At 35.6% G+C, this 26,387-nt stretch overlaps 1 protein-coding gene across 1 annotated transcript in view; it reads left to right on the top strand.

Annotated features, from left to right (window-relative positions):
* The first annotated feature begins 214 nt into the window (after positions 1-214).
* LOC128658245 (sushi domain-containing protein 4) overlaps positions 215-26,387 on the top strand; it is a 399,617-nt gene continuing 373,444 nt past the window's right edge. Inside the window, exons 1-2 of the mRNA XM_053712782.1 lie at positions 215-260; positions 476-688. Coding sequence (XP_053568757.1) covers positions 215-260; positions 476-688 — 259 coding nt within the window. The remainder of the gene's footprint in view (positions 261-475; positions 689-26,387) is intronic.

The raw sequence follows: 26,387 nt of genomic DNA, 5'->3' as shown, positions 1-26,387 counted from the left end.
ACATATGAACTGAGCATGTGCAAAAAAGAGTTTTTGGAACAGCAAAGATGTGTCACTCTGAATAGGCCAATATGAGTTTTCAAGAGGCTAAAGTTGTTGAAATATTAAATAATTTTTCAACTTTTCCAAGTTGCTTATACAATGTGTTTGTTGTGTTTGAATATTGTTGTCAAATTGTCTCAATGCAAAGAATTAATGGCGTTTACAAGGTGGAATGAGGTGTTTGCAGGACTTTCTAATGAATTGGAATTGTCTTGAACGTGATGAAAAATGACCAATTTGATTGAAAACCCCTTTGCGGGGTTAAACACACAGTAGTCTAGGGTCAATGATGTAATGGATTAGAGCATGTTATTTCTTTACTATAATGGCCCTTTAAGTCATGAATTTTGACATCCATGGCCGTTGCCCCAAAGTCTTATTCTTCGGGCCTATGCGTGCAACAATAACCTCTGAATTTATGTTCTTTTTTTAGGATTTGATGATTTTAACACTTGTTCGGTCCCGGAAGTACCAGAGAATGGCTATAGGACACAGAGTATAGAAGTTTTCTTTGAAAACACTGTTGTTCGATTCCATTGCCAGAATGGATATAAACTCAAAGGCCCAGCTAAGAAAATGTGTGTGCAGCTGTTCAATGGCTCACTTACCTGGAAACCTAGTGAAAAACCACAGTGCCTCCAAGAAGGTAAGTTAGTGCTTGTTTCTAATCTATCTGTAACTTTAAAACACATGTATGAAATGTCCTTCTCCAAAACCAGCCCTAATTCATTAGAATTGCAAAATCTGGGGTCAGTCCCATAAATAAAGAATGGTCTTATACTCGGGGTGGTCACCCAGCCTATCATTTTAAGGTTCAAGTCAAGTTGTATAATAAAGAATAACTATTGAGTTAAGGGCCCTATGATGATGAAACTTCTAAATCTGCTGGTATCTAATTTTAAACAAACAATTGGTTAAAATTTGTCTTTTGGTCCTAGAATCTTTAGTTTCTAAATTATGCTGTATAATTTTGTATTTAAATGTATGCTGATTAGCATGACTGATATTTGTTTTCTGAGAAATGTAGCAACCTTACTCATACTTTGTTTAAGGTTTTGATGTTTTTTTTCATTATTTTGTATTATTCGACTATGTTTGGCCATTAATTACTATGGTTTTATTACTTGGAAATTAACTGCTTGCTTGTGCATAACAACCTGTTCTAATCATGAAGGGGAATTGAGGATCACAGCACCATATCAGTGATTCCCCTACGCTGCAGGCCTAATCATTGGTGGCATAGCGGGTGACATTCCCAGATCTACATGGGCGTGCCGGTGAAGTCACAAGTCACTACAGATGTGAGTAGAGAGTGGTGATGTCACAGAGGGGGCCAGACCATAAAATTAAAGGGAGTTAAGGGAGCTAGATGGAGTGGTTGCTGGTCAAGCCCCTTAATCTCTGCTCCCTTACTAGCCACAGACCCACAAGAGACCTGAAAGATAATTGCCTGGTCTTGGAAAGCCACAAGAAAGCAGATCTTAAAAAAGTTCAAACACAGTACATTGGGATTTGGTTGAGAATGGGACATTTTATGCTCTATAAAAATATGTTATGTCTAGAGACCCTTAATAAAGTTAATTTTCTAGTAGACAAGTCCCTCTCTTAAAAAAAAATAAACAAAAAATTATATGAATTTTGTCTGTATAGTCAGGGGATCACTGTGGTTTTTCTGTTCTGCACAATGTCTCTCTAATCTATATTATAACCCCAAAAGCCTGTATGAGCCCCTATTTCACATTTGGCTGCCCTTGATGACAATTTAGTAAGGTGATAACAGTAACTGCAGTGGTCACTTGGCCATTTTCAATATTATTTACTAAACTCTTAACAAAAATATACTTTTTTTTTTTTTTACCTTTTTGCCACAGCTATCTCATGTCATGAAATATAAATATAATAATGGTATACACCTACAGATCCCCAAATCCGAAATCCAAATTTATTCTGAAATCCAAACTTTTTAATTAAGATTATTTTAAAAATAAAATTATCAAAAATTATATTTTCTTCCCTGCCTATAACTCACAATGTTCTCTGCCTGTGTCTTTGTTTTGATTTTTGGGGCTGCTGAAAAAAACAATATATAATTTGCGAGGGTCACTCCCATACATTTGACCTACAATTGTGTTTAAAAGAAGGTAGCAAAAAAAAATTAAAATTGACTCCCCCCTAATACTTTTCAATTAGATTTCTGGGACCCATTTTATATGAAACTTTTACAATATGTAGATGCTAATATAATATTGGCCGGAGATTTTAATTTATCAGCGCATTCATTTTTGGACAGGCTTCGGAAAAGGAATCTTATTAGATATAATCGAAATTTTACTAAAAAATTAAAACTCAGAGATATCTGGCGTATACAGAACCCGGACTCTAAAATGTATACATGTCAATCAAAAGCCCACCATACATTTTTCCAGGATAGATATGTTTTTAATTGGGGATTATATGACTCGTTTTGATACTAAGGCTGATATTAAGGAGGTACTGATTTCAGATCATGCAATTATTACACTGTCAATTAAAAGTAAGAAGGCTCAGGAAAAAGGTGTCGGGAATTCCCTTATAACTTGCAAAAAAGCAAAGAACATGTAAACATTGGGTATTTCTAACCCCCCCCCCCCCACACACACACACACACACACATATCTAATAAATGACTTAGGGTTCAGGAATTGGTTGATTGGAAAATGGCTGTAGTATAAACAGTTTAATTAAGAGTATGAATCTAAAATAGAGATATTCTGGGAGAATGCTAAAGTGGTACTCAGAGGAGAGAATAAGGCATACATGGTTAAAAAAAAAAAAAAGAAGATGCTGGAAAGCAAGAGAACTCATATTGGCCAATCAACTCGGAAATAAATATATAACATATATACAATCTCAGAATAAGGATAACTGGAATAAATATCAAAAAGCAAAACTTGAAAGAGAAACTTTTCTTAATCAACAGATGGTTAAAGCAGAGATTAAAAACAAAACTAATTTCAACAAATATGGTCCAAAGTCTGTGAAAATTTTAGTTAATGTGGTAAAAAGCAGAAAAAAAGAATATTATTGAAGCAATTAGAGTAGGTGAGCATAGGCGGACTAACACTAAAGAGATTCAGGATACATTTTTCCAGCATTTTCAAAAGATCTATTCTCAGGACCATATATCTGTAACCAATAAGGAATCTTTTTGACGCTTTTTAAATCTTCCTAAAATCTCCCTAGATTCCCTATCAGAGTTAAATAGAGAGATTCAGCAGGATGAAATCTTACAAGTAATTAGGAGTTCTGCCAATTTGAAAGCCCCAGATTAAATCCCGTCTGAGTTTTATAAAATTCTAGTGGACCATATTACGCCTATTCTCTTCTCTCTCTACAATAAATATTATATTCAAAATGAGATGTTATCTAATTTCTTTACACTATCTAAGATAATTCTAACATAAGTCTTAATTCTAAAAAAAGAGAAGAATCCTGAGTCAATGGACTCCTATCGTCCTATTTCACTTCTCAATTGTGACTACAAATTCCTTGCTGCTATTTTAGCCAATCGTCTTAAAAAAGTCCTTGACCCTCTTATACACCCTGATCAAACGGGGTTTATGCAGGGGAGAACATTAATGAAAAACATCAGAACAGTTTTAACTCTCATAGAGTATTACTAGGCAAAATTCTCTACACAGAAAGGTAAAAAAACAGGAAATAGGGGATTTTGCGTTGATTACCCTGGATACCGAAAAGGCGTTTGATTCAATCGCATGAGATCACTTATTTACCTCCCTTGAAAAATTTGGGCTAACTGAACATTTTAAAAATTTTATTAAATTGATTTATAAAAATCCTGCATCTTCTCTTATTATTAACGGTAGCAACTCACCAAATATTTTTCTTAAGAAGGGGACAAGACAGGGATGTACACTCTCCCCATTATTATTTAATATCTCTTTAGAATCTCTTGCAGTGTTTTTCAGGAATAAGCTAGTGGGAGTCTCGATTTGGGGTAGAGAGTATGCATTATCTCTATATGCGGACAATATCTTATTATATATGAGAAACACAAAGGAAACAATACCAAAATTATTAGATATATTGGAAGTATACAACCCATTTACAGGATATCAAATTAACGCTAACAAGTCAGAAATATTATGGATTATTAAACACAAGAATAGTTTAACAGAAAATCCTTTCTCCCTGGCAACAGAGAAAATAAAATATCTTGGAATAGTGCTTTCTAAAGACCCTAACCAGGGGCATGAACTGAAATATCCACAGCTATGGGTAAAAATCTTAGCTGCATTAAATGACTGGTCGATACTCCCTCTATCTCTTTCTGCAAAAATGTCTTTGATTAAAATAATACTATTCCCCCAAATTTTCTTTCTCATACAAAATGTTCCAGTTTTTATTTATAGTAAGGATCTAAAAAAGTTGTATTCACATTGTTCGAAATTTTTTGGGGGCAAAGGAAAACCTTATATTTTTATTAACAGGCTTACTCGCGGTACAGAGGTATGGCATTGCCTGATATTAAAATATATAACTGTTCTAGTATGGCTAAAATTGCGTTAGACTGGCTAAGAAGGTCGGAATATATTACAAGCTACCAAGTGGAAGAGAATATAACTTTCTTGTATTCACTCAAAGCACTTTTACATATACCTAGAATTGAAAAATTAAAAATGAATATCGCTAAATATACAATTCTTAATATAGTTAAGGCCTGGAATAAAATCTGTAAAGGGCTAAATATAGATAAATCCATTGCTACTCTTTTGCCAATTCAAGGGAACCTGGAATTTGAGCCTGGATTAGACTCTAGAATCTTCCAAACGTGGGCGCAGAATTGTGTTAATTTTGTGTTTCAACTCCTAGATGAAGAAACAAACTCAAATAAGTTATTCGAACAGCTGGTCCAGGAGTTTAGCCTGAATAATAAAGATTTTTATGCTTACCTCCAAGTAAGACATTTTGTTACAATAAAGAAGGACCTTGCAAAAGAAACTTGCTCTCTGGGAGCTCTGGACATGATAATTAAACAATATCAATCAGGCCTTTACTCCACTGCTCTTCTATATAAAACCTTTATATTATAGCAGGGTAAAAAGGACTTAGGGACGTTATATTCTAAATGGGCTACTGATTTAGAGAATCTTCATTTCGACGAATTTAAAGATGTTTTCACTAGAATTAATAAATATACAGTATGTATAACGTGGAAGGAGGCGGCGGCCCATATGAAATTAATAAATAGATTGTATATCACCCCCCTTATGAGGTCAAAATGGAATCCTATTTAAAGAATCTCATGTTCTTGATGCCATTTAGGGGAGGCGGACCAAAATTTATCTTAGCGATCCTTGCAACTGACTGGTACCCTTTGGAGTGGAAAAATATTTGTAAATAGGAGATGGAGAGGAGTGCGAAAGATAAAGAGTAGAGGGGGTTCCCCTTCTGCTTTTTTTGGTTTTATATCTATGTATTTTGTTGTTAGACTGGATAGGAGATCAATGAATGGAAAGAAAGTTCGAACATCATGAGCACATAGAATACTATGTTAAAGATTACATGTGTTAATTTATTTTTATCTTAGGTTTTTGTTTTGCTTTAGAAATACATATTAATGTCATGGACACTGTTGTATCTTGCATGATTATGCATATGGGGAAAAGGTATAAATGTCATGGGTGCTGATTTTCTAACCCATCAAAAGTGATTATATTTTACAAAATGTATATATTCTGTTCATTTTATTATTTGTTAATTATTTTCCTGGACATTGTGCTTTTTTTGTAACCTTTTATGATCATGTTCAGTTAAGGGTTTTTTTTATATTTTTTTTTCTGTAGCACTGTATGTATGATTGTTGTAAGTTGCCTTTTGTTGAAAGAAAAAAAAAAGTAAAAAAAAATAAAAAAATTTTGACTAAACACTGGGGTGTGAAAATGGTTTAGCAGTGAAAGGGTTAATATTTAAAAATTAGGTTTTTAAAAACAGCCAGTAATAAAAAAAGCTTACAAGAATGATATGGCAGCAAGTAGTGAGCAATGCAATGTAAAAATAACAATTAAAGGGTTAATAACAGTTAAAGGGACAGTCAACACCAGCATTTTTATTGTTTTAACCCCTTAAAGACCGAGGACGTGCAGGGTACGTCCTCTAAAAAAAGTCACTTAACGACCAAGGACGTACCCTGCACGTCCTCGGTCTGGAAAGCAGCTGGAAGCGATCCGGCTTGCTTCCAGCTGCTTTCCGGTTATTGCAGTGATGCCTCGATATCGAGGCATCCTGCAATAACCTTTTGTAGCCATCCGATGCAGAGAGAGCCACTCTGTGGCCCTCTCTGCACCGCACATCCATGGCTTTCTTCGTTGGTGGGTGGGAGCCTGTGTGGGAGGCGGGTGGCGGCCATCGATGGCCCTGGTGATGTGAAGGGGGGGCGGGATCGTGCGCGGGGATAACCGGGGGCGCGTACGGACGCGCACACGTGCACGGGGAGGCGGGCGCGGGCTTGTGCATGGGGAGGGAGCAAGTGGCAACCGCTACATTACAGAACATTTTACCTGAATAGTGGGGGAAAAGTGGGGGGGAGTTAAAAATCAACAAAACAAAGTATCACCGGGGGTGTTGGGTTGCTCTGTGGAGGGGGAAGCTACACTACAGAAAAAAAAACCGGGATAAAAATAATAAAACACATTTTTCCTGCAAACTGGGTACTGGCAGACAGCTGCCAGTACCCAAGATAGCCCCCAATAAGGCAGAGGGGGAAGGTTAGAGAGCTGTTTGGGGAGGGATCAGGGAGGTTGGGGGCTAAGGGGGGATTCTACACAGCAGCATATGTAAATATGCTAAAAAACAAATAAAAAAACAAAAAAGATACCTTTTATTTTAGTACTGGCAGACTTTCTGGGGTGGATGAGGGAAGGAAGCGGTTTGGGAGGGATCAGGGGGTGTGATGTGTCGGGTGGGAGGCTGATCTCTACACTAAAGCTAAAATTAACCCTGCAAGCTCCCTACAAGCTACCTAATTAACCCCTTAACTGCTAGCCATAATACATGTGTGATGCGCAGCAGCATTTAGCGGCCTTCTAATTACCAAAAAGCAACACCAAAGTCATGTATGTCTGCTATTTCTGAACAAAGGGGATCCCAGAGAAGCATTTACAACCATTTGTGCCATAATTGCACAAGTTGTTTGTAAATAATTTCAGTGAGAAACCTAAAATTGTGAAAAATGTAAAGTTTTTTTTTAATTTGATCACATTTGGCGGTGAAATGGTGGCATGAAATATACAAAAATGGGCCTAGATCAATACTTGGGGTTCTCTACTACACTGCACTAAAGCTAAAATTAACCCTAGAAGCTCCCTACATGCTCCCTAATTAACCCCTTCACTGCTGGGCATAATACACGTGTGGTGCGCAGTGGCATTTAGCAGCCTTATAATTAGCAAAAAGCAAAGCCAAAGCCATATATGTCTGCTATTTATGAACAAAGGGGATCCCAGAGAAGCATTTACAACCATTTATTCCATAATTGCATAAGTTGTTTGTAAATAATTTCAGTGAGAAACCAAAAGTTTGTGAAAAAGTGAACAGTTTTTTTTATTTGATCGCATTTGGCGGTGAAATGGTGGCATGAAATATACCAAAATGGGCCTAGATCAATACTTTGGGATGTCTTCTAAAAAAATATATATACATGTCAATGGATTTTCAGGGATTCCTGAAAGATATTAGTGTTCCAATGTAACTAGCGCTAATTTTGAAAAAAAAGTGGTTTGGAAATAGCAAAGTGCTACTTGTATTTATGTCCCTATAACTTGCAAAAAAGCAAAGAACATGTAAACATTGGGTATTTCTAAACTCAGGACAAAATTTAGAAGCTATTTAGCATGGGTGTTTTTTGGTGGTTCTAGATGTGTGACAGATTTTGGGGGTCAAAGTTAGAAAAAGTGTGTTTTTTTCCAGTTTTTCATCATATTTTATAATTTTTTTTACAGTAAATGATAAGATATGATGAAAATAAGGGTATGTTTAGAAAGTTCATTTAATGTCGAGAAAAACAGTATATAATATGTGTGGGTACAGTAAATGAGTAAGAGGAAAATTACAGCTAAACACAAACACCGCAAAAATGTAAAAATAGCCTTGGTCCCAAACGGACATAAAATGGAAAAGTGCTGTGGTCATTAAGGGGTAAAAAGATAGATAATCCCTTAATTAACAATTCCCCAGTTTGCATAACCAACACAGTTATAATTATACACGTTTTACCTCTGTAATTACTTTGTATCTAAGCCTCTGCAGACTGCCCCCTTATTTCAGTTCTTTTGACAGACTTGCATTTTAGCCAATCAGTGCTCACTCCTCAGTAAATTCATGTGCATGATCTCAATGTTATCTATATGAAACACATGAACTAATGCCCTCTAGTGGTGAAAACTATCAAAATGCATTTAGATTAGAGGCGGCCTTCAAGGTCTAAGAAATTAGCATATGAACCTCCTAGGTTTAGCTTTCAACTAAGAATACCAAGAGAACAAAGCAAAATTGGTGATAAAAGTAAATTGGAAAGTTGTTTAAAATGACATGCCCTATCTGAATCCTGAAAGTTTTTTTGGACTTGACTGTCCCTTTAAACTAGATAAATGTGATTAACAGTTATAAAAACAAGAAATATCTAAAAACACTGTGCAAATAAAAATAGTTTTTTATATATATATATATATATATATATATATATATATATATATATATATATATATTGGCCTAGATTATAAGTGGAACACTATTGTTAGTGCAGGATGCATTATCTATATCACGGCCCTGCGCTAAGAATAGTGCATCATCTGGTATTAAAAGTCAATGGTAAAAGAGATTTACCAGAGAATGTTAGCGGGACCAACATTGTTATTGCGCGCCATATACTTTAAATGAATAGCACGGCTATTATGCATTCATATACATATTGAAATATATTTTGACACATATATACATATATGCATACACACATACATATACATATTGAAATTACATACACCTATATACTGTATGTGTGTGTGTGTGTATATATATATATATATATATATATATATATATATATATATATACACATACAAATCCACACATAGGGCGCCATGTACTAAGAGGCGGGCGGACAGCTTCTTAACTCGCGAAGCTGTCCGCCCGCCTCCGCTACACACGGGCAGCGGATCTATTGATCTGCTTGCCCGTATGTATCATTACACACTCATCGGAGTGTGTAATGCCCGCCCCTTCAATCGCGCGACCAATCACGCGACTGAAGGGGCTGTCAATCACCGAGAGCGAGCGTGCTCTCAGCGATTTTGCTTCGCCACCTAAGAGGTGGCGTAGGGTGTAGGAAGCAGCGGTCTAATTACCGCTGCTTCTTACATTGCGGGAAGCAGGCTCGCATATGCGAACCTGCCCCGCAAAGGCTCCGGAGCAGCTTTCGTACATGGAGCCCATACTGTATATTCATACACACATACATATTTAAATTTTCATACACACATATTTACATATATACATACAGACAAATCCACACATAAACACATAAAGACATACACACATACATATATATATATTGAAATATACAAATAAACATATTCATATATGCATATACATATACATATTAAAATTACATACACCTATATACTGTATGTGTATATATATATATATATATATATATATATATACACACACACACACATCCACACATACTTTATATTCATACACACATACATATTTAAATTTTCATACATACATATTTACATATACACAAATCCGCACATAGACACATACACACATACATATATATATATTGAAATATACATACAAACATTCATATATGCATACACACATACATATACATATTGAAATATACACATATACACCAATATGCATCAATTATAAAGCATAGATTATAACTCCACTATTTTTCCTGTGTATTAACCTTCAGGTTAGCGCTCAAGCGATATCCAGGACCTGTGTTTTTCAGTTTGAGGGAATTGACATGGTTGGGCTATGAGTCCTCCAGATGTTAGTGCGCCCTAGACTTTCACTCGAATACTAACATTTTATTTTCCACTTGTAATGTGGAATTAAAATGAATGTATTATACATTGTGTTCTAGCAATGTTAGTGCACCACTTGTAATCTAGGCTAATATTCTGGTCTTGAAAGTGCAGATTATCTTGAGAGAGGAGAGGAAAAATACATAGCATAATACTGTATAACTGTCAAATACTGTATAAACTACAGGAGAAAATCTAAGTTAAAAATGATACATGTACATACTATATTGTGACTTGATTCGTAAAATGAATGTTTCTTACGAGTAAGACAACTTAGCCACATTTCTTCAACTGCTCTTTTGATCTATACATTTGATCTATATCTCATATGTTTACTCTTCCCTATAACCCCAGTTAGTTTTCTTTGCTACATAGCTTTAGTTTAAAGGGACAGGAACCCCATCATTTTCTTGTGCGATTCATATACAATTTTAATCAACTTTACAATTTACTTCTTATATCAAATTTGCTTCATTCTCTTGTTATCTTTTGCTGACAGAACACTAGCAGCTTGTTGAACACATCTAGTTAGCCAGTCACAAGAGACAAATGTGTGCAGGCACCAATCAGCATCTAGCTCCAACTAGTATAGGATATGTGCATATTCTTTTTCATCAAGGGATACTAAGAGAACAAAGAACATTTGAAAATAGAAGTGAATTTAGAAGTATATTAAAATTAAAGGCTCAATCTGAATCATGCAAGTTAAATTTTAACTTTCCTATAAAAGTATTTGTAAAAATATATTTTTGTAACCTCTTGAATCCAAAAGAGTAGTGCCTTTTTTTTTTTTTAACAAAAACACGCTTTCTTTGTTTTCAAAACATCTTTTCTACATTTTTGTAGCATCTTCCCACGCTAACAGAATTCTTTACTTCAGTATTTTTAATGCCTGCTTGCAAATAAAAAAAATTAAACATTGGATTGAGGAAGTATGCTCTGTAGATTGTGAGTAGGTGTGCGGTTTGTCAGTTTTTCAGTGTGAAACCATATAGTTACACAATTATAGCTAAACATTCCTTTTATTTTCATATCAGAATGGAAGACACACTATCAGTATAAAATGTATCCAGACAGATAAAAAATATGTCTTGAATATAATTTTTAAATATATATCCCTACTGATATCTTTTTACATTGCATCAGTTCTGTATATGTTGCTGATTTGAGGACTGCACAGCAGGGAGCCTCATGTCATTGCTTCATTGAAACTGTTCCAGAAACTGAGGGGCTATTCCAGTTTGGGGCTACATCCCTCTGTCCTGAAACTGGTTAACATTTTTCATTATTTTACCTTTGGAAAAAAAATGTAAGCACTCCCTGCCCCATGCACTGCTAAGAGTGCATTTTCCAATATGGATATTTAGAATATTACTTTGGAAGCCCTTTCAAATTGTTTGCCCTAACCCATGGATATATAGCTTGTTTTCCTGCTGCCCTGCTAATCACTCTCACAACATTTTGTACTTGTTTTAGACTTTTTTTTATGCATTAAGACCTTTGGGCATGAACTTCTCAACATACTGCACTTATTTGGGACTTGCCAAGGTTGTTGGTATATTTACTAAGACCCTGGGGTATCATTAAATTACATGTTTATTATAAAAGTTGATTTGTTCCCTTGGCATCATATTTTGAAAAGCATACCTAGAGAGGCTAAGGAGCATCAATGCGCATACTGGGCGATAGCTGGGGATTGGTGGCTAAACATACACATATGCCTCTTGTCATTGGCTCACCAGATGTATTCAGTGCCCTAAACAGAATCTCACAGGGGAGGGTGAAGTTAACAGTGGACCACCTGACACTAATATAAAGGGGCATATCTATCAAGCTCCATATGGAGTTTGAAGCCCCGTGTTTCTGGCGAGCCTTCAGGCTCGAAAGAAACACCAGTTATGAAGCAGCGGTCTAAAGACTGATGCTCTATAACCTGTCCGCCTGCTCTGATGAGGTGGACAGACATCGCCGCAATTCAACCCGATCAAATACGATCGGGTTGATTGACACCCCCCTGCTAGCGGCCGCGTTGCACCAGCACTTCACAAGAGCTGCTGGTGCAATGCTGAATGCGGAGAGCATGTTGCTCTCCGCATTCAGTGAGGTCTGTCAGACATGATCTGCAATGTCGGATCATGTCTGACAGGCCTTTGATAAATAGGCCCCATTGTCTTAGTTTGCAGCAAATACACTCAGAGAGCTTTAGAGAATCAAGCTCATACATGGTATAATATCATCAGGGCAATATGCGCAACAAGCAAGAACGACTTGTTGTACACATGAGCTGCACATCATTTTAAAAATAATGGCTCAATGGTATCAAGGGTGACTTAAAAGGACATCAAACACTAAACCAGTGCTTTCCAAACTGTGTGTTGTGACACATTAGTGTGTCAGCGGCAGTGTGTAGGTGTGTCCCTGCTTCAGCACAAATTTTTTTTGGTTTCCAACTTTCCACCTGTCTGCTACGCATATCATGTGGTTGACATGTGATTGATACCTAGTGGGTCAGAGATTATCTTAACCTATTGGCACAGCTTAGCGGGAACTGAAACTATTCCCATTGGCAGCACCTTGGCTCCTGACTGCACGTGTAGTCTCCTCAATCGGCTCGTGACTGCACGTGTAGTCAGTGAGTGGGACAGCAGTGTGTTTGAAGCGCGGGCAGTAGTCAGTCGGACTCGCAGAGCTCTGAGGGCAGCAGCTTAAATGCTGAGCTGAAGTCAGTGTTTGTTTTTTTTGCAGCTAGCTCCCAGTAGTGCAATGCTGCTCCTGCTCTTGATATATGGATAGGAAGTCAAAGCTTAAAAATGCTTGATGATGAAATGCGAGTGTCTTTATATAATATTCCATTAAATATTCAGAAATTGTGTTCATCCCAAACTCATACATCCTATTAAAATAGTAAGTAGCTATTGGTGTTATTAAACTTTTTCAATTCTTGCACATACTGTACATACTGTTACTTGTAAATACATTTTGTTATTATATAATTTATGTATGTGTCCGTATCTCTTAAAACCGTTAGTTTAACTTCCTGTTTGCTAGTACAACTGAATTACTGTGTCGCAAAATGATGTAGGTCTAAAAAGTGTGTCACCAACATGAAAAGTTTGGAAAGCTCTGCACTAAACAAATGCTAGATAGAATGATGCAGTCAAATAAAAGATTAGTCTGAGAATAACATGTAGATGTATTTTTTAAAGTTTCATTAGCTGTTTAAATATTGACAAAATAAGTGTAAAGTTTTAGGGCTCCATGTACTAAGCCGTCAATTCATCCGTCATTTTAGACGCGGCTAAACTCGCCGTTACTCGCTGCGGGCGAAATGGTGTCCGCTGTAGCTATGTACTAATAATCCCACAATAAATAGACACCTCTAGCCCGCCGCGAGCAGTGGCGGAATATTGATAAATTTGACGCCTCGCTCGCCGTGAATAAGCTGATGTACTTAACTTTCAGTTCAATTGTCTGGCCAATTGTTAACACGTGACATGTAAGGTGTCATGAACGTCATAGTAGACCCGGGAATAGAATTTTGCTCCTATAAATGGACAACTTTTCTAAACAACTGTATTATTGTTCCAAAATTTTTGGAGAGTAATTACAGAGCGCTCGTTGTTGTGATCTTTATTTACAATTTCGATATGGCTTCATCTGGATCTGAAACCGCTTCAAAATCCAAGAATCCTCACTTTTCTCATCAGCAAAACGTCGTTTTGATTGACATGATTATTGACTCTTATGATTATTTGTTTGGATGTCGTGTCAAACAGACAAATTTTTCTAGGAGGAAGCAGATCTGGCAAAGGATCAGCGATGCTGTTAGTGCCCAGGGTCCAGGAAAAAAGGATGTCGATCAGCTGAAGAAGCGTTACAACGACATTAAACGCTTCGCCAAAGCTAAATTGGCCAGAGAAAAAAATTCGGCACGTGCTACCGGAGGTGGACCAGCATATGTGGCCGACCTCAATGACTATGAGCAGAAGCTTGTTCAGCGTCTGGGACCAGAGATTATCACTGGCATAACGGATGATTGTGACAGTGATTTAAGAGGTAAATGTACAACATAGTTGACGTAAATGTTTTTTTTAAAGTTATGATAGGTCATTGTCTCCAATATATATTTCTTTAAAATAACATTATCTGACTTCTTACGCTTTAGTATCCTATATGCCATCTAGGCCCCAAATACTGTAATCATTTATGTCGCATATATGTATAAGGGATTGTACAAGCCATTTAGGCCCCAAATACTGTAATCATTTATGTCGCATATATGTATAAGGGATTGTTGCGTTATTTGACTATAGAATATTATTGTTAACATCTTTCCAAATTGTTCTCCGCTTTATAAACATACTTTTTTCAGATATAGCTATGCACATAGTTGACGCAGTCACATGAACCATCTATGTGCATCAACCAATGATCATTTACTGTGCCTGTATAGATTTGCTTTTCCTCAAAGTATAAAAATCCAATGAATGCAAAAACATAATACATTTAAATATTTTTGAAAAAGCATTTTCTTATGCAATTTGTAAAGGTAATTATATTTGTTCATGTCCCTTTAAAGGGCCACTAAACCCAAAATCTTTTATTAATGATTCGGATACAGAATTGAAATTTAAACAACATATTACTTCCATTATTTCTTTGGCTTCATTTTCTAGATATTCTTAGTTGAAGAAAAATAAATACACATGTTGAGCCAATCACACGAGGCTTCTTTGTGCATCAATCAAATGCTTTTCAACAAAGAATATCAAGAGAATAAAACAAATTAGATAATATAATTAAATTAGAAAGATGTTTATAAATGCATTCTCTGCTGTAATTATTATTATTAACACTTTTAGCTTTCAGTTTCAACTAGAAATAAAAATAAACCTAATTTTTTTTTATTTTTTTTTTAAAGCGATGCCAACATCACAAGCAGAGCCTGTGAGGAGTAACGAAGTGCCCACTTGTTCTACTTCTACTTCATCTTCTGCGGTTTCAAGACCACCCAGTGCAGCTGTTTCCAGACCTTCGGCCAGTTTTACACATGGACAATTAATACGCTCATCATCTAATGTTACACACACAACTTCCTCGGCGGACACACTACCTGATCTAAGGACCAGCACTCCACAAACTGGTGTTGGTAGAGCAACTGGTAAGTACTTTACAAATGAATAATTTCAATGTTGTGTGTTTTATCTCTTTTATCATTTAAATGTCAAATGTCATTATTGACATATTCTATTTCGAGATCTTTTACAGATGGAATGTAATTTGAAGTTCAAATAGCAATGATCATAGATTTTCATGAAAGGGACACTGTACCAATTTTTTTAAATGAGGATTCGTGTAGAGCATGCATGCTATTTTAATCAACTTTCTAATGGTTTTAAAATTTATCATTATTTTCTTTTTGAGAATTAATCATAGTATTACATAAGAAAGCTGATAAAAATTCCATGCAATATATCTTATTCTCAAAAAGATTATTTTTGCTTCAGTGTCCAGTTAATTGCAAAATACATTTCCATTAATAATTTTGAATATATTGTTACATTTACAAAAAAACATTTTATTTATTTATTTTTATGTTATTTATTTTTTTATAGGTGATTTGGGACGTCTTTTCCAGCGATTGACTGGACATTCATCTCCATTATTTGATGGTATGTATCACATATGTATAAATATATATTGGTGTATGACGGTTGTATCAGCTCTCTCCTTCTATTCTATTTCTGCAAGTGTTTTTATAACAATTTATTTTTATTTACTAACAATTTGTTATGTCTTGATCTAGAAGAAGAAAACTCATCAAGGGAGATCACTATCAATCTCATGCCGATAGTGGAAAATCCCATTCAAGATGAACCACCAGGAGGGAATGATGGAAGTGAGACTCCAGATATTCTTGAAGATTTGGGAGATGCGCAACCGGATGAAATTCACACACCAGAAAACATTGAGGAACCTGTTGAAACACAGGCATCACCAATTGCACTGCAAACAGGTGGTGTAAATATTGACAATACACCGGCAGAAGGACTATTGGGTGATGTTGCATTGAGGGAAATGTTGACACTGGCAAGGCAATACAGAGAGGACCACAGAGAAATGCAACATATTATTAACACTAATATTGACCGCTGGGCTGCTCTGTCAGAAAAAAATATGGAAATAGAAATGCAAAGGAATGAGATAGAGATGCAGAAATTACAGCTGCAAAGAGAGATGTTCCAGTGGCAGAGGCAGATGGATGAAGAGAAAAACCATCAAATTAACAGAGCTTTAACCATCAGCGAAAGGACATTACAATCTCTGTTGGCTATTGTCAGTGAAAGGGAGGCTACAACAGACCCAAAGAGGCCACGTCTGGAGTGAACATTTTGTATTATTTAGTCACTGTTCATTTTTTTAATCTGTATATTGTTTACTAAGTTATTTTTTGTGTATTTTAAAGGGACACTGTACTCTAATTTTTTCTTTTGTGATTCAGATAGAGCATGCAATTTTGATTAAAGTTGATTAAAATTGCATGCTCTATCTGAATCACAAAAGATAAAATTTGGATACAGTGTCCCTTGAAGTTTAAAATGTTAGTCACTGTTCATTTTTTTAATCTGTATATTGTTTACTAAGTTATTTTTTGTGTATTTTAAAGGGACACTGTACTCAAATTTTAAAATGTTAGTCACTGTTCATTTTTTTAATCTGTATATTGTTTACTAAGTTATTTTTTGTGTATTTTAAAGGGACACTGTACTCTAATTTTTTCTTTTGTGATTCAGATAGAGCATGCAATTTTGATTAAAGTTGATTAAAATTGCATGCTCTATCTGAATCACAAAAGATAAAATTTGGATACAGTGTCCCTTTAAGTTTAAAATGTTAGTCACTGTTCATTTTTTTAATCTGTATATTGTTTACTAAGTTATTTTTTGTGTATTTTAAAGGGACACTGTACTCTAATTTTTTCTTTTGTGATTCAGATAGAGCATGCAATTTTAAGCAACTTTCTAATTTACTTCTATTACCAATTTTTCGTCGTTCTCTTGATATCTTTATTTTAAAAAGAAGGCATCTAAGCTGAGGAGCCAGCAAATGTGTGGTTCAGGACCATGGACAGCAATTGTTTATTGGTGCTGCCCAATCAGCAAGGACAACCCAGGTTGTTCAACAAAAATGGGCCGGCATCTAATCTTAAATTCTTGCTTTTCAAATAAACATACCAAGAGAATGAAGAAAATTTGATAATAGGAGTACATTTGCAAGTTGATTAAAATTGCATGCTCTATCTGAATCACATAAGATAAAATTTGGATACAGTGTCCCTTTAAGTTTAAAATGTTATTATTTAATAAAGACAATTTTTTTTATGGCCAAAAATAACGTTTATTTACATAAATTCAAACTCACTTTTGATTCTTCAACACAAAAGTTTTTCTCAGTTATTAATCATGACAAAACAAAAAATGAAATCAAATTACATATTTACGGTATAAAAAATCTACTTGCTCCATTAACATTCCCAAAGTTGCCCTAATTTTAGAAATTTTTTGTTTAACATGATCTTCTAGACAACTCTGAGTACTTTTGTCTGCAGTTTCAATAGTTGATGTTGAAGATAAATCTGTAGAAAAATAAATGCAAAGCAAATTTTAATTCAATTTTCATATACATATTCAATGTATGATAGGGTTTTTCATCACAAATATTACCTCCTGATGTGCTGTTATCTACGTTATCTACTATATTAGCTTCTACACTTATGTCCACTCCTTTAAAGCTTTCATCTGAGCCAACTCCTATTTGAAATATACAATATGTATTAGTTAAAACTTGGATTTTCTTAGATTTAAGATTACTGAGTATGAAACATACCTTTATCTAACATCATTGTTGGTAAAACTTCTATCCTTGGTTGAGTATCATCTGAAGTCAATGCTTCAAATATTGTCACACTATCAGGATTTTGAAATTCTTCCATTTCCATACTAGTTTCCATGTCTTCCATGGTAATATCTATGAACGAAATTACAAAGATAAAGATAGAAAACTATTAAATCAAAAACCTTGTATATATTATTTAAAACAATAATAATAATAATCATTAAAAGGGACACAGAACCCAATTTCTAAGTTTCATGATTCAGATAGTGCATGCAATTTAAATAAACTTTCAATTTTACTTCATTCTTTTTGTATCTTTATTTGAAAAGCAAGAATCTAAGTTTAGATGCCAGCCCATTTTTGGTGAACCAACTGTGTTGTACTTGCTAATTGGACAGAACCAATCAAAGAGTGCTGTCCATGGTGCTCAACCAAAAATTGGCTGGCTCCTTAGCTTAGATGCCTTCTTTTTCAAATAAAGATAGAAAGTTAATGAGGAAAAAAATGATAATAGAAGTAAATTAGCAACTTGATTAATATTGCATGCTAAAACTTTTTAAGCCAAAACCTAAAATATATGATTTAAAATTTAAATAAGTCATTACCTGTCTGTGTGTTTTTATGACAAATTTCATATGGATTTGGAGATAATTCAATATCCAATAGTGATATTGGCAAAGGTGGAGAAAGAGCTTCACTTCTGGGTGTTTGCACCAACATTGACCTTAAGTAGCGTGGTGGGTGTGCACACTTCATTCTCCTACTTCTCATATCTATAAACATATATATAATAAAAATTTGTAATAAATTTTTTTTAATTAATTATTCCAAGTAATTTTTTGTTTTCAAAACATTCAGTTCTGCATGCTTACTTTTCTAACATGTTTCAATGTTATATAGTAATATATTTATATTTTATTCTACTAACTCAGTTCTGCATGTTTCAATGGTATATACTAATATAGTTATATTTTACTCTACTAACTCATTTTTGTATGCTAAGTTTTCTAACCTTTTAAGTGTATATAGTAATATAGTTAAATTTTAATCTACTAACTCAGTTCTGCATGCTTACATTTGTAACTTTTTGCAATTGTATATACTAATATAGTCAAAGTAACACTCAGAAAATATTATTTTCCTGGATTCGTCAATGATGACGCAGTTCAAAAATAAACCCTTTTTATTTTTAATTAAAAATTATTTCATATATAATTTTGAAACTTACATGTCCTTATCAATCTTCGAATCGATTTATAGTACTTCGGTTCTCTTCTCTTCAAATCACTATATTTTCTAAGACACTGTTGTCTTGTTCTTTTAATTTTTGAAATACGATGCATTCTTCTCAGCATCTCGTATATAATTTTGTCTCTGCATTCCTGTCTCACTCCCCTCACACCACCAATCCGTTTAGGGAAATATTTATCCATGGCATAAACTAATATCACTAATTCTCCAGCACCAAAAGGTTCAGGACACGACATGTTAGACGATGACGTGATTAATCGTTATGTCAATCATTAGCGCATTGATATAGATATGTATCCCCGAAAAATAGAGAAAAATATAATGTATATGTAGATTAATGTATTTTATGAAGGTTTGTAAATATCGATGTTTATAGTTATTACAAATGATATTTGTTTTCTATACATTTTCTTTGTTTCAGATGTGTTGATATGTATTAACATTTATACTTTGGTTTACAATAGTTATTTTGTTTCTAAACATTTTATTTGTTTCAGATGTGTTTTTATGTATTAAAATTTATTTTGGTTTACAATTTTTATTTTGTTTCTAAACATTTAATTTTTTTAAGATGTGTTTATATGTATTAAAATGTTGTTTGGTTTACAATTGTTATTTTGTTTCTAAACATTTTTTTTGTTTCATATGTGTTTATATGTATTAGAATTTATTTTGGTTTACAATTGTTATTTGGTTTCTAAACATTTCCTTTTTTTTCAGATGTGTTTATATGTATTAAAAGTTACTTTGGTTTACAATTGTTAATATATAATGTTTAAAGATTATAATTTTGTAATAAAATAATTTATTTTGCCATTATTTTCTATATGCCACTATTCTTTTAACAAATCTTGAATGCAAAAATATATTATAAAGGTTAAGAAAATAAGTGCTAAGAGTAAGCCCTTAAGGTATTTATTTGAATATGGGAAAACCTAGTAGCTGTTAAAAATAGAGGTTAGAATAAAACAAATAAAATTAGCAAGTCTTTTTTAACTCAAAAATCCAATCTGATAACATAAAGCACTGTTGAATATACTGTCACTTGTTACAGCTACAATTCAATGACACAATACAATGAATTAGCATCAGCTATGGAGGGATTACATTACAATAATCACATATGTAAAAGAGTGAGAGCAGCTGTAGACACTAGTGTGATGTCACAAAGACAATGTATTACCTATAATATTGTCTGTAATAACTTTGATCACAAACTTTATTTATTTGAAACCTTTGATAATTGAAGAGCAACAACTGTTATGTATTTAACTGTTTATCATGAGTGATTTTTAATAACCTTAATTTTAAAAAAAAAATGGAGACAAGTTAATAAAGAAAGTTTTTTATTGATCAACTGAAACTTTAATCCTCAAACACAAAATATTGTTCTGAAACCATGTCCCTTGTTGCATTTCCACGCCTATTAGCTTGTTCTACACATATTTCTTCTGGTAAATCATCAGCATCTATTGGATCTTCATCTTCTAATGGACAGCCTCTTTTAATTGCAATATTGTTCAGTATGCAGCAAACCAATATAATTTTTGCAACTTTCTCTGGTGCATACTGCATAGCACCACCAGAACGATCAAGACATCGAAACCGCATTTTCAAAAGACCGAAAGTCCTCTCAATAATCCCCCTGGTAGATCGGTGAGCTTCATTGAAACGTACTTGACTTCTGGACTGTGGGTTGTTATAGGGAGTCAACAGCAATTCTGTACATGAGTACCCTCCATCTCCTAATAGAAGATATAATAAATATAAATATTAATATAAGAATAATTATAAAGATTCAGAACTATACAATACAATTAAACTATACAGATTACAGTCGACAAATTGGGCGCAATTTTGGTACATTGAAATGAGAGACATATTAGACGCCAGTTATGCTTACCTAGAAGCCATCCGTCAGGCATATTTCCCTCCTCGAACTTCCGGTATAACCCAGTCTGCCTTAAAATGTAAGAATCATGACAGGAGCCAGGAAAGTTAGAACGGACACTGATAATCCTCATGTTGGGGTCACAGACCATCTGGACATTCAAGGAATGGAAATGCTTTCTATTCCTATAGATCTCCTCACGATCTTGAAGTGGTCTTACAGCAACATGGGTACAGTCTATGGCACCTAGGACATTGGGCATCCCAGCCATCCTATAGAAATTTGACTTGATAGATTGCCATTCTTCAGGGGTAGATGGCAAACAAACATATCGATGTAAAATAACCATCATAGCCCCTATTACTTTGGATAAGTGGCGTGAAAAAGCAGATTGACTCATTCCAATAATGACGCTAGAAACTGCCTGAAAGGAGCCTGTTGCAAAAAAATGCAATGCCGCTAATAGTTTCAGAAGTCCCGGAATAGCTTGTGAACGAGCAGTCATCGGCTCCAAATGATCTTCAATCTCTCGATACAGGTGTAATATCGATTCACGATCAAGCCGGAATCTTTGTATGATCTCTCGGTCAGAAAGGCCGTGCAAACCAACCCGTGGAAGGAATACACGGGGGACTCGAACTCTCCTTCTTCTAACGATACGATTAGCTACATTTCCAGTATTCTGTCTTCTAGCCCGGATTTGCATCAAACGGAGAATAAACAAAAACAGAATTCTCTCCATAGCTGCTGAAATGAACAATGTAAGTACAATGCTGATATTACTGCCTTTTATATATGTATAGACTGGCGTCTAGTGGCTTTCCTATTGTTTTGTACCTTGCCCGCCACCTAAAAGGTGGCGAGGCAAAAATAACGAGGTGGGGGGCGGAGATTGACGCGAGCGGACAAATAGATTTTTTAGTACATTCGTTTTTGGCGAGTTGGTGGTCAAATGTGTCTAATTACAGTAAAAAATGGAGAGGTAGCGAGGTATGGCGGATAAGTACGCTCGCAATTTTAAAGATGCGAGTTTTTACATAATTGACGGCTTTGTACATATCAGTTTGCGAGTTTGGACGCGAGATTTGTTGCGGGTAGCTCGCTGACTGCTTAGTACATGGAGCCCTTAGTGTCTATAAAACAAAAGGAGCTGCCATGTTGTAACTTAGGTTACCTTCTCTGCTGTGGCCAATTAGGGGCAGTTATAAATAGGTCACTAGAGTGTGCAGCCAATGGCTGTGTGGAATATAACAGTGCTCTGCACTTCAATTTCTAACAGGAACTGAAAAGCTCACTATTTAAAAAATGGAATTACAGGACAAGAGGACAAAATAAAAAATGAAAGTATATTGCAGATTTTTTTAATATATACAATTTACCATCTCAAAGTGTTTAATGTCCATTTCAGTGTGTGCAGGGCATGACCAGCATATTAAATTATTATATAAATAAGCCAGGGCTGGCTTTAGGCAGGAGCTGTGAGTAGTTTCTGCATACAAACACAGTGACTCCAGCATTGCTAGAAGAAGGACATTTATTCTTTTATTGCAGGATCCATAGGAGCAAAAAGTACAAAAGGTTTCAGGCCTGCTAAAGACCCTTAGTCATGTAGTCATGAATATGTATAGCAAGCCTGAAACATTGGGGGGTAGTTATCAAGCCGTCAACCTCAAATACGCTGGAATTCCGCAGCGTATTTGTGGCGAGGCTGATTCGCCTAAGTTATCAAGCCCTACACACCGGCAAAAGTAGAATTTAGTGACGTAAGCTTCGATCCGCCGGACTCAGTCCGACACAGATCGATTCTTACGTCACTCCAGATGTTCCGAACACAAGTTCGGCACAATCTGACTACTTTTGTTAGTTATCAAAAAACTAGCAGGTACGCTCGGCACTTTTCCAGCCCAGCATACCTGGTTTTCAAACCGCCGCCCTGGAGGCGGCGGATCTCATAGGAATCAATGGGAGTCTGACCATAGCGAAAGTTCATGTTCGCTGCTGCCCGACATCCCATTGATTCCTATGGGAGCTGTCTACACCTAACACCCTAACATGTACCCTGAGTCTAAACACCCCTAATCTGCCCCCCTACACAGCCGCAACTAAATAAATGTATTACCCCCTAAACCGCCGCTCCCGGAGCCCACCGCCACGCTAATAAACTGATTAACCCCTAAACCGCCACTCCTGGTCCCCGCCGCAACTATAATATATGTATTAACCCCTAAACCGCCGCTCCCAGACCCCACCGCCACCTACATGATACCTAGTAACCCCTATCCTGCCCCCCTATACCGTCGCCCTCTAAAATAAAGTTATTAACCCCTATCCTGCCGATCCCAGACCTCGCCGCAACTAAATAAATAGTTTAACCCCTAAACCACCGCTCCCGGACCCCGCCGCAACCTATATTAAACTTATTAAGCCCTAATCTGCCCCCCCTACACCGTCGCCACCTATAATAAATTTATTAACCCCTATCCTGCCCCCCCTACACCGCTGCCACTGTAATAAAATTATTAACCCCTAAACCTAAGTCTAACCCTAACCCTAACACCCCCCTAACTTAAATATTAATTAAATAAATCTAAATAATATTTCTCTTATTAAATAATTTAATCCTATTTAAAACTAAATACTTACCTTTAAAATAAACAATAATATAGCTACAATATAAATAATAATTATATTGTAGCTATCTAAGGATTTATTTTTATTTTACAGGTAACTTTCAATTTATTTTAACTAGGTACAATAGCTATTAAATAGTTATTAACTATTTAATAGCTACCTAGCTAAAATAAAGAGAAATTAACCTGTAAAATAAAAACTAACCTAAGTTACAATTACACCGAACACTACACTATACTTTAATAAATTATTCCTATTTAAAACTAAATACTTACCTGTGATCGGAACAGCCAATACTTACCTGTGATCGGAACAGCCAATAGAATGCGAGCTCAATCTGATTGGCTGATTGGATCAGCCAATCGGATTGAACTTCAATCTGATTGGCTGATTCAATCAGCCAATCAGATTTTTTCTACCTTAATTCCGATTGGCTGATAGAATCCTATCAGCCAATCGGAATTGAAGGGACGCCATCTTGGATGACGTCCCTTAAAGGAATATCCATTCGTCGGTAGTCGTCGGGAAGAAGAGGATGGCTCTGCGTCGGCTCGTCTGAAGATGGCTCCGCTCCGCTCCGGATGGATGAAGATTGAAGACGCCGCTTAGAAGATGACATCGCCCGGATGGAAGACTTCTTCAGCGCCGCCTGGATGATGACTTCATCGGATGGAAGATTTCTTCAGCGCCCCTTGGATGATGACTTCTGCCGCTCCGGATCTCCTCTTCGGTTCCATCGATGGTCTGCTGGCTGAAGACGACTCAAGGTAGGATGATCTTCAGGGGGGTAGTGTTAGGTTTTTTTAAGGGGGGGTTTGGGTTAGATTAGGGGTATGTGGGTGGTAGGTTTTAATGTTGGGGGGGGTTGTATTTTTCTTTTACAGGCAAAAGAGCTGAATTCTTTGGGGCATTCCCCGCAAAAGGCCCTTTTAAGGGCTGGTAAGGTAAAAGAGCTTTGAACTTTTTTAATTTAGAATAGGGTAGGGCATTTTTTTATTTTGGGGGGCTTTGTTATTTTATTAGGGGGCTTAGATTAGGTGTTAGTAGCTTAAAATTGTTGTTATATGTTTTAAATGTTTGTAACTTATTTTTAACTTAGCTTTTTTTATTTTTTGTACTTTAGTTAGTAGTAATTTAATTTAATTGTAGTTATTTGTAGCCAATTTATTTAATTAATGTAATGATAGTGTAGTGTTAGGTTTAATTGTAACTTAGGTTAGGATTTATTTTACAGGTAATTTTGTATTTCTTTTAGCTAGGTAGTTATTAAATAGTTAATAACTATTTAATAACTATTCTAACTAGCTAAAATAAATACCAAGTTACCTGTAAAATAAATATAAATCCTAAAATAGCTACAATGTAATTATTAATTACATTGCAGCTATCTTAGGGTTTATTTTACAGGTAAGTATTTAGTTTTAAATAGGAATAATTTATTAAAGTATAGTGTAGTGTTAGGTGTAATTGTAACTTAGGTTAGTTTTTATTTTACAGGTAAATTTCTCTTTATTTTAGCTAGGTAGCTATTAAATAGTTAATAACTATTTAATAGCTATTGTACCTAGTTAAAATAAATTGAAAGTTGCCTATAAAATAAAAATAAATCCTAAGATAGCTAATTTATTTAATAAGAGAAATATTATTTAGATTTATTTAATTAATATTTAAGTTAGGGGGGTTTTAGGGTTAGTATTAGATTTAGGTTTAGGGGTTAATAATTTTATTACAGTGGCGGCGGTGTAGGGGGGGCAGGATAGGGGTTAATACATTTATTATAGGTGGCGACGGTGTAGGGGGGGCAGATTAGGGGTTAATAAGTTTAATATAGGTTGGGGCGGGGTCCGGGAGCGGCGGTTTAGGGGTTAAACTATTTATTTAGTTGCGGCGAGGTCCGAGATCGTCAGGATAAGGGTTAATAACTTTATTATAGGTGTCGACGGTATATGGGGGGGCAGGATAGGGGTTAATAACTTTATTATAGGTCGTGACGGTATAGGGGGGGCAGGATAGGGGTTACTAGGTATAATGTAGGCGGCGGCGGTTTAGGGGTTAATAAATTTCTAAGAGTTGCGGCGGGGTCTAGGAGCGGCGGTTTAGGGGTTAATAACTTTATTGAGTTGCGGGGGGCTCCGGGGGCGCCGGTATAGGGGGTAGAACAGTGTAGTTAGTGTGGGTGCTTAGTGACAGGCTAGCAATAAAGCTGGGAAAAAGCCAAAGAGCAGCAAGATCGGATGAGTGATAACTATCACAATCCGCTGCTCATCGCCCCGTACTTGGTGGCGGCTTTTTGACAGCTTTATTGATAACTTAGGCGAAATTTTTCAGATCCGCGGCGGCGATGGTAGGCGAGCTTAGGCGGGTGTATTGAACCGGCGAAGGCAGGTAAAGTAGACGGCTTGATAACTACCCCCAATTGTATTTTTGCTCATGTTGACCCTGCAATAAAAAAATAAAGGTCCTTCTTTTAGCAAGGCTTGGGTCCCCGTGTTTGTATGCAGAGATTTGATTTGGCAGTCTTGGACTTTATACCTTAAGTATACAGGGAGTGCAGAATTATTAGGCAAGTTGTATTTTTG

The sequence above is a fragment of the Bombina bombina genome, chromosome 4, assembly GCF_027579735.1.
Source record: "Bombina bombina isolate aBomBom1 chromosome 4, aBomBom1.pri, whole genome shotgun sequence".
In the NCBI taxonomy this organism is placed as follows: domain Eukaryota; kingdom Metazoa; phylum Chordata; class Amphibia; order Anura; family Bombinatoridae; genus Bombina; species Bombina bombina.
The sequence above is the reverse complement of the archived record's forward strand: the minus strand, read 5'-3'. Positions and strand labels throughout refer to the sequence as shown.